At 35.1% G+C, this 10,510-nt stretch overlaps 1 protein-coding gene across 1 annotated transcript; it reads left to right on the top strand.

Moving 5' to 3' along the window:
- The first annotated feature begins 305 nt into the window (after window positions 1-305).
- bloc1s4 (biogenesis of lysosomal organelles complex-1, subunit 4, cappuccino) lies at window positions 306-9,832 on the top strand. The gene is given in 4 exon segments (XM_056479190.1): window positions 306-653; window positions 7,813-7,837; window positions 7,840-7,883; window positions 9,734-9,832. Coding segments are annotated over 4 exon segments (474 nt in total). The 5' UTR covers window positions 306-347.
- The last annotated feature ends 678 nt before the right edge of the window (window positions 9,833-10,510 follow it).

The following is a 10,510-nucleotide window of genomic DNA, read 5'->3' as shown; positions in this document are numbered from 1 at the left end:
GTTCATTCCGCTGTGGTAATTGATATCTCAATGAAATTACTATTGTAATATTGAATAGTAGGCTATTAATAAGTGCAAGAATTTGGTACGCGGCGTTCTTTTTAAAAGGTACCTAAAGTACATGAATCTGATTCTGTGTGTCTGTTTGTTTGTTGTCTTGACATAAAATCGTTTACATTAAAAAGAAATCAGAAGTTTTTAAGTTTGATAAGTCATTTGACCCTTAATATCACATGACCAACATGTGGCCGACCCGCTCTCTGATTGGTCGTTAAACTCACGCGTGCGCACAAGCAGCACTTCATTCACTTCCACATAAACAAGAGCAGTGCTGTGGGAATTGAAACATGGAGCATCGCTTTGACAGGGCGGCGGCGGTGCTTTCACCGCTCGAAGAGTCCAGCGCAGAGGTCAGCAGAGACAGCGGCATCGTGTCCCAGAGCGCCAGCAGCCTGTCTATGGTGAGCGAGGCCCTGAGCAGCGGAACCGTGTCCCAGAGCCCGAGCTTTGGCGCTGCTGTGGCCCAGAGTCCGAGCTCCGCAGCCGGAGAGAACCAGGAGCAGAGCGAGCCCGAGCAGACACAGGACGACGAGCTGCTCAGACACACAGCACTCACATACTCCTCTTATATCAGAGCCAGTGCTGAAGAAGAGGTAAGAGGCCAGACATATCATTTACAATTTACGTTAGCGTTAGGTGGGATGTCTGTTTATCGTGTATCAATCACCAGACACCATACATAATAAAAGCAGGTCAGGAAATGTCCTTAATTTTAAATACATTTGTAAATATTAAGTAAATGTTGAATGTAAGAATAATGCCTTACAGTAATAATGAATAAACAAGCGTGTTGTTCTTTAGATTATTAAATAAAACAAAGCATATAATAGCAATAATGAATCAGCAAAATCTTGTTCTTAATGTAAATATACATAATAGTCCCGTCATTCACTCACCCTTCACTTGTTTGACACTTTGAGTTTCTTTCTTCTGTTCAACACAAAAGATGATTTCTCGAAAACAACATGCTAGTAGCTGGACCCCATTGACCACTATATATTTTATCTAAGTCAATAGGTGAAAGAAAACTCCCAAAAATTTAAATCACACAGTAAGAGTAAATGATAAGGTAACTTTCATCAACAAATGTTTTAATAAAGAAAATGTAACATTTGATATTAGACATATGATGATATAATATCTTCATATATTTGTTATAAAATCACCCAGATGGTTGTCGTCACTCCGTTGAACAGTAGTCAGTTGTTGACAGTAGTTTTCTGTTGAATTGCAAGTTACATGCTATGTCATACATTTCTTCCATTAGATATAAAAGAAGCTAAAATGTGTCATTCATTCGTTTTCCTTCAGCTTAGTCCCTTTATTCATCAGGGGTCGCCACAGCGGAATGAACTGCCAACTATTCCAGCATATGTTTTACACAGCAGATGCCCTTCCAGCTGCAACCCTGTACTGGGAAACACCCATACACACTTATTCACACTTATACATTAAGGCCAATTTAGTTTATTCAATTACCTATAGCGCATGTGTTTGGATTGCGGGGGAAACCGTAGCACCCGGAGGAAACCCACATGAACTATTATATTATATTATACAGTTATATTAATTCCAACATGACATTGCAGATCCTGCGATGTGACTATTGCACATTGAGTTGCACATTGTGATATAGATGCTGAAACTATATATTGCGCAGCCCTAATTCTTAAGTATGAATGCATCATGTTAAGTAATATGTAAAGTAACCTACTACTTAAAGTTATTTAAAAATATGTGAAACTAAATACCTGTTTTTTGTAAAGAAACAGTGTTGTATAATGCAGTTCAAAAAAAGTAGGGGAGAGCAGGGATGAAAGTAACATTTTTCATAAAACCTAATTATTAAATGCTATTTAATACTAATACTATTAAAATCAGGCGTTTTTTGTATCAATGTAGAACAACTTCAATATAACTTCACTTTAAACAAAAGTTGCACATTGTTACTTTTGACCCCATCAGCAGGGACGAAACATACAAATGGGTCAAAAGTAACAACAATATTTGTTAGACTTACTGGCTAAATTTTGTTTATTGTAAATATATCTGACTAAGACCTTGTTAATGTTAATTGCAAACATTTTGCCCTTTATTTTTGCAAAAAGAAATATTCAACGGCATTTTTATTTTAAATTTCAGTTCCATCAAATGTTTCCAAAGCAATCCAACAATACAAAATGTAAATTTTATTTATCATTCATTCACTTTCTTTTCAGCTTATTCCCTTTTATTAATATGGGGTCGCCACAGTGGAATGAACCACCAACTTATCTAACATGTTTCACACAACGGATGGCCTTCCAGCCGCAACGCATCTCTGGCTCGAACCAGCGACCGTCTTGCTGTGAGGCGACAGCACTATCTACTGCGTCACTGCATTGCCCTTAATTTTATTCAATTTTTGAATATTTTTTATTATTATTGCCAATATGCATTAATTTCATAACGCATTAATCAAAACACTGAAAACTCTAATGTGGATGTGAAAAATAAGGTTTGTCTCTTAGCAGTGGGACATAAATAACAGTGTTACTTTCATCCACACAGGAACTCTTGCCATTTAAACCTGATTTACTTTTAAACCGAAAAACTCAAGACATTTCAAACTGAAGGATGTGCTATTGCACTAAATAACCTGTAGATTGATCATTACTGTGACACGTGAAGAAAATAAAATGACTTGTATTAAGGAAAAAAGAACCGCAATAATTTATTTTTTGCACTTTGACCTAACCACGGAATACAGTCCCAAAATTACGATGTTTGACTGCTCCATCACGAGTTGCATGCAGTATGTGCTGTTATAGCCTGGAAAGCAAATGTTGTCAGGGCTTCGAGAAAATCGCTTGGTTACTTTCGTCCCGTGTTTCTTTAGTCATCGCTCTCCCCTATCAGAAATGTGTCTCATTAGAGCAGGTCTTTATTTATGTGTGTGATGGTAAAACTGCTAGTGCTCTTTTGACTCCACACACTTTACAAGTTCTTCACAAATTTTCATGTTTATGCGCACAATGAGTGTACTCAGCCCAGCACAGAACATCACTTTAAATATAAGTTCTGACACAGAATATATGTCATGAAATCACATTTGGTATCTGAAGACTATAGGCAAATCAAAAATAAATGTATACATTTTCATTCTTGGTAATGACCAAACGAACCAAAAGAAATGATGTATATAAAAACTTTAAAATGGTACAAAACAACAAAAGCAACATGTGCTTATCATCAACAGAACATTATAGTTATTTTTCTGACTGTCAAAAAGCCTTTACCAACTAATTGTAAAATTGAATTCAAGCAAGTCATGATTCATTAATAACTAAAATTTATTTCTCATTTATGAAAACAAATTTGGTATACACAAAATTCATTAAAGGTCAAAACTTAATTTGTTGTGTGTACTATGCAGTGGATTTTTTTTTTTACATTAAAGCATATTGTACATTTAACATTTTGTTTGAGATTGAGAATGGAAGTGCACATCTGTGATTTTTCTCAATTTATATAAAGAGGTAATTGAAGTCAGTTGTTTCAGTTCAACTAACATCATGTGATTTTAAGCATCCTCTGCCCTATTGAAGAATATGACACTTGGTCTGGCACAGAAAGTTCACTTTAACTAGGCTAGATAAAATTACAAAACTATTTCTGGATGACAAAACGTTCTGTTTCAAAACCACTGTTACTTTGCTTGGGAGCGGTTGCCTAACAAAACTCATTTCAAAAGTAGGTCCTTTCACAAAGGACTTTAGGGGAAATGAAAACTGGACACCAGTTTATGAGTCCACCATCAATAAAAGTTAAATTAATATGGATACATCGGGCTCTATTTAAATGATCTAGGCGCAAAGTCTAAAGCAAATGGCGCAAAAGCATTAAGGGCGTGTTCGAATTCACATTTAATATTTTAAGGATGGAAAAATATGCTTTGCCGCTGGCGCATGGTCTAACAGGGTTGTGCTTATTTTCTTAATGAGTTATGGGTGTGTTTTGAGCATAACGTGAATGTTTCCCTAGCGAGAAAACAGTTAAACAGATCATCTGCAGGCCGAAGATAAAGAACGAGCCTCCTCCATTCAGCCTCTTTACTTTCTCTTTCTCTTTACTTTAACTCTTTATTCCTTTATTCCTTTACGTGGATAAGGAAACAGTGTTGTACGCACTCCGCTGAAGACATCCATTAGCCCACATATTAAATTTAGCTTGTTAAGCGTAAAGATTTGTTTTGAAACTATTTCTAAATTAAGTTCTAAATTCCAGCAAACGGTTAAATAAACAATCATAACAGTTATAAGTTATATCCAAACACACGTCCTATTCTTATGCCCCAAATAGTGATGCACACATCTCCAAAACCTGACAGTTGGACAAATATAAACTTGTTTTTATGACAACAAATATAAATATGCATATAGTAAATAATACTGCTAATAATGATAACATTATACAAATTGTCAATAATACACTGAAAAAGCCCACTGAGATGAAGGCATGGAGGTAGTGGTTTTTATACTTGTATAAAATAATTATTTTTGTAACATTTTGTCCTTTAATTTTTTTCATATGTAATGATATTTGTGTATTACATCCTGTGTATATTAAGCAATGTGTAAGCATTTGAACCCACATAGACGCACAACTAACGCGCTCTGTGCTGAACTTTAGACCTGCTTTTAGATGATCTATGTCGCAGTCTATTTGAGTACCTCAAAATAGCATAGCGCCAACGATGCGCCTTTAACACGCCTCTATTTTAGACCAGCACACCCATAAGTCCACAAAGTGGTGCAAATGGATTTTCTATTTAAACAGCGTGGTGCAAAATGTGAAAATTAAGGTTGTGCTGGTCTGAACAAATCGCGCTAAACACGTCTTGCACCTTATTGCGCCGAATGTAAGATAGGGCCCATGGTGTCAAAATGCTCTCTGCCCACACAAGCATTTTAAAACCTTTTCCAGAAGTGTCTCATCCACACTGAAATGCTAAGAAAGTTCTAGATATATAATCTCACTGCATTTGTGCATGTAACAGTCACACAGAACAACAATTGAGAATACATTTCTGTCGTCTCTTCTGTAATAAAAGTGAAGAAGATTGTAGAAAGCAATAACGCATCGCAATGAAAATGAAGAGCTAATAACTTGCACATACTAGTGTATTGGATGTCTGTCAGTTCAACATGCATCACAAGATTAAACGCAGCCTCCTTCTCAAATACCTCAGTTTTCGGCTTTATCCACAAAAAGCTCTGTTCTGTCTAGACAAAAGTGCCATCTTTGTGTGGATGGAAGGTCAAAATGTTAAAATAATAATAAAAAAAAAAAAAATTGGTTTCCAAATGTATATCCCCAATAGTGTAGACAGTCAAAAAAAAAAAAAAAAACCTGTGAAAATTTTTTGTACAATATGTGTCAGCATGGCTCATTGTTCTTTCCCACTTCACTTGCTGTGATTCTACACTGGCCTGTTGTCAATCAAAGGAATAATAATAATAGTATGGTGGTGCAGTGGGTAGCGCTGTCGCCTCACAGCAAGAAGGTCGCTGGTTCAAGCCTCGGCTGAGTCGGTTGGCATTTCTGTGTGGAGTTTGCATGTTCTCCTTGTGTTGGCGTGGGTTTCCTCCGCGTGCTCCGTTTTTCCCCCACAAGTCCAAAGACATGCGCTATAGGTGAATTGGGTAAGCAAAAATTGTCCATAGTGTATAAGTGTGTATGGATGTTTCCCAGTGATGGGTTGCAGCTGGAAGGGCATCCGCTACGTAAAACATATGCTGGATAGGTTGGTGGTTTATTCCGTTGTGGCGACCCCAGATGAATAAAGGTACTAAGCCGAAAAGAAAATGAATGAATGAATGAATAATAGTAAATGACAATTGCCGGGTGCTATGAAGGAAACAACAGATTTAAAAGAACAACATTGCATAAGTTTGTTTGGGTTTTTGTAATCCCCCTTGGCATTTGGATTATTGGCAAAAAAATATTTCTGAATCAAGAAAAGTTAAGGGGCTGATCATAAAATGTTTTACATTCAGAGTTATTAAGTGTTAAGCAAATGTGCTTTCATACAAATCCTAGACCAAGTACTTAAAGAACTTTGTATAACCAAACTACTTATGAGTTTGTTGTACTTCCAAGTTGGAACTAGTTTCGTTAAGGTTTTTTCAAACATTGCTCTTGCTTGTCTAATTTTTCACATGATACTACCGCATGTGCTGCAGTGGAGAGATTAGAGCTGCTGGATTTACAACACATAAAATCATCAACTTCTCCCAAAATACATAAAAGTAAGTGGCTGTTTAACTGGGAGAATTATAATGTAAACTTTCTAATAACCTAAACTGTGCATCTGGTGTGAATGACACAAAACATCAGATTATGTGTAAATGATTATCACTGCTATTTTCATTTTACAAACCACTAATGTGATTATCCACCAAATGATTTGCTAGCAAATATATTTGTGCTCAAATGTCTGCAACCTAAAACATTAGTGGTTAGTAAATTCAAAATAGCAATGATGATCATTTACACACAATCTGATGAAATGTGTTGAAGAGAAGTTGATGAAGCGAAATTGGAGAGATCGGGAAAGGTGTGTGAGCTGGGATTTAAACACAGGACGCTCAAAAACCACTAATGGGATTGATCAAAATGAGCATGATAACCCCCACCTCAGTTCATCTTTACACCTTTTGTTCATCAAATCATAATCTTCACAAATGAATACAAAATGAGCCCAATGTTACAGTTATAAATGAAGTACACTATGGTTACTTGATTTCCCATTCACAAACAATTACTTTTGCTCATTTCAATGAGAAGCATTATTTTTGCCAAAACCAAATAATGACTTTAATAACAAGAAACTTATGTTGACTGTGATGGACACAATGAGAGCAGCTTAATCATTGGTAGAACTATTAAGTTCCTTACCATAAAGAAAGCCGATTCATGATGGACGTTTAGCGTTCTCCAGCGCCTAGACTGCAGCTCTGCACAAGAAGTTTGGCCAGAGGAGGAATGGTCGTGCCCAACTGAGCCTAGTTCTCTTGAGGTTTCTTTTCCCTTTCACTTTCGGCAATTGGTGAAGTTTTGTTCCTCACCACTGGCTTACTTGGATTTGGGCTTATGGAGCTGCGCATCAATGGATTTCTCTTCAGTGTGTGGACTTCAGCAGTTATATTAAAACCGCACTGAACTGAACTAAACTGAAGTTCAACTCTGAAAACTGGACTGACACAGTTTCAATTTACTAGAACGTCTATGTTAAGCTGCTTTGACACAATTTTCTACATTGTATAAGCGCTATATAAATTAAGATCAATTGAACTGAATTGATTCAGATTTGTATGTAGTTAGTTAATTGTGTGCAGAGTTATTCCATACCTCATATATTGAAGAATGCGTAGTAACTATTTTGGTGACATCCATTAAATGGACAAGAAACTGTTTTGTCTTTGACCCATCAGAGTCTCTCCCATTCATCTTTAACCTCAGTGTTGTTATGGAGCCTAATTAGTGGAGCATGATATGGGTTAAATAAAGCCTGACTTGTTCTCTGTACTGCTGACTTAATTGTGTTGAATTGTTTACACTTGACTGCTTTATGAATTCTTTAAGGCAGTCAGGTTACCGTTCATCTCTCTTAACATTACTGTCACATGCACACACAAGTATAATATGCACACAGTATGTCATGTGCTTTTTCTTGACTTTATCGTGTTTCCTTTTTCTTTTGCTGTGCAGGTCCTGTGCTTAGAGAAAAGCCTGGAGGAATGCTTACAAGAGTTGATGAGTTTGTTGGTATGCTTGATATGGTAAGATCGATGAGTTGGCATTTTAAATGTTAATCTTACGGTTTAGATTTTTACATGTCCCCTTTTTGTGTAGTCTTGTAAAGTATTTTATGTGTAGCCACACTCATTATGTGCAAAATTGTAAATTCACTACACTCGAAAAAATTAGTTTTGTAACTTGTTCAAACTACTTGTACAAAATGAGCTAAATCAACACAATTCTTGAGATTACGTTGCTTTATGTTTAATCCATTTAAATTTGTAAAAGCTAATGATTATCTAACTTAATTCCATCATGTTTTCCCAAGACAAATTGATTGTGGGTAACCCAGCATTTTTACAGTGTATTAAACACTAACAGCATTGTTGTTCTTGTAAACTTAACACAAAAATTAGCCAAATGTGGGTACAAATCGGCGTGGACAAATTTCTAAAAACACTTTACTCTCTAACAACATTAAAGAAGGCAGTTTAGCATGCTTATTAAATCACAGCACTGTTCTTTATTGTGAGCAGCTCATTATAGCAACGTTTTCAGTGTTTTGGAGGTTTACATAAAGTGCTGCTCCATACAAACTTCATCTCTGCTAATGTTAAATTTTAGTAGGGCTGGGTGATTAATCGAAATTGACATTCAGAACTTATAATCAATCTAATTTTTCCAGGTCAATTTGTTTCAATTACTTTCCCTACCGTGTGTTGAGTCACGTGACCCTACTCTATTAAGGCTGAATTATACTTATTTTATTGTGATTTATACTTTATTATATAATTATAATGATATTATACTTCTGCCAAGGGCACGTGTACAGTCCGGCGCAGCCTTTGCATACCCGCACACCTCTCAAAAAAATTTACTTACACGTCACAATGACTCGTAGCACAAGCTTTGTGATTGGTTGGTTGTTAGCAGTGACGAAGGAGTGCGGTATTTTAGAGAATGTGTGTTGTTATTTCAGTTGGTTAGCGATGATGTTCAAAAAATAATAATAGATAGTGTGCGTTTACTTAAATTATTTTAAAGTCAAGTAATCCACCCTACATTAAAAATGTCTCACTTGTAATATGTGAGCATATTTGCTGTACAAAACTTGTCAGTAAACTATGAGGGCAAAAACATAAAATAAATAAATAAAATAACCGTTCATTAATTGTAATCGAGCTAAAATGTTTGAATTAAAGGCCAAATCAATCAGCCCTAAGTTTGAGTAGCTATAACGTATGAATATGCAGCCTGCCCTTGATATCTTCCTAGATATGTAATGTGAAAGTTCATAAATTTACTGAAATAATCATTTCAAAAGAGAGGTGCAACCATAAACATTATGTAAAGTTACTGATGTTAAAAGTTAATAATAATAATAATAATAATAATAATAAAAGTATTTATTATAGATATTATTATTATTATTATTATTATTAGAATTAGAATTAAAATTAATGATTATAGGACGTATTTAAAGAATAGCAATAGCATTTAAATGTAAATTGTTAAAACAAAAATTGTTACACTGGTAAAAAAACGTGAAATAAAAATATGTAAATAAATGTTTAATACCATATAATCAAAAATAAATAAATAAAACCACTGCTTAGATTCAAACTGACCAAAGTGAAGTTATTAAAATGTTTTAATGGAAATGACTGACCTTTACATGAGATATGTATTATTAGAATAAAGGTAAATGTATAAATCTAATGGAAAAAATATCCAAATCAGCACAAAGTTTCAAGACAATTTTCATAATAAACTTTTTCCACATATTTAACTCTTCTTGTTTAAAGTTATGTGGCCAAATGAGTTTAATTGATAACTCTGCATATTTTGTAAATGCATAGAAAGTTAGACAATAACCTGTTTTTTTTAATAGATTCGAAATGACACCTCGCAGGTGGTGAATGAAAACCTACCACAGATAAAAAGGAAATCTGAAGAGATGAGAGAGATTTATAGGAAAATTGACAATTAGAGGTACTAACTTGAATTGGTGTTTAAATCATAATGATATAAAGCATTTTTCTTTTGTTATGTCAAGTGTATGGTCTCATTCTCAGGCCTTTGTCAAAATGGTCGGAGCCAATGTCAATGCAATGGAGGAACAAGTAACTCAAGTTGAAGGTGAAGTCGGAACAATACCAGGAGCCTTCAAAAAGATCTTCCGCACAATGAACGTACCAGGTTTTTAAATGTGAGTCTGAACATACACATGTGTCAAAGGTGGGAAGTCCCATGCGTAGAAATTATCTACATTTCTATGTTTCAGGATAAGTTATAATAAAATGCCAAAATATAAGTAAGAAAACATTCATCATTCAGTGTAAAAGGTAGGTAGGTATATTTATGTAAAAATGAAATTACACACTCTGATCTATACTTGAAATACATGTAGGGGATAATCAAAGGATTGCTGTGCATTATGGATTTAAATGCATGACGTGGAGGCAAAGAACCATGTGACATGAAACCGATACATCCTGCTTTTTCTGTTTTCATCAGTTATGACATGTTAGATAGTCCTCACTATAAATTAGTCACATGCAGAGAGATTGTGTGTGTGCATTTAAATGACACAAGCATACTTAATAGCTTATAGAAACATGTGTTAGCTACTTCTTTGCACGTTTTTTGAGCATATTTGCAATTTGGT

The sequence above is a fragment of the Danio aesculapii genome, chromosome 19 (assembly GCF_903798145.1).
Source record: "Danio aesculapii chromosome 19, fDanAes4.1, whole genome shotgun sequence".
Classification (NCBI taxonomy): domain Eukaryota; kingdom Metazoa; phylum Chordata; class Actinopteri; order Cypriniformes; family Danionidae; genus Danio; species Danio aesculapii.
The sequence above is the reverse complement of the archived record's forward strand: the minus strand, read 5'-3'. Positions and strand labels throughout refer to the sequence as shown.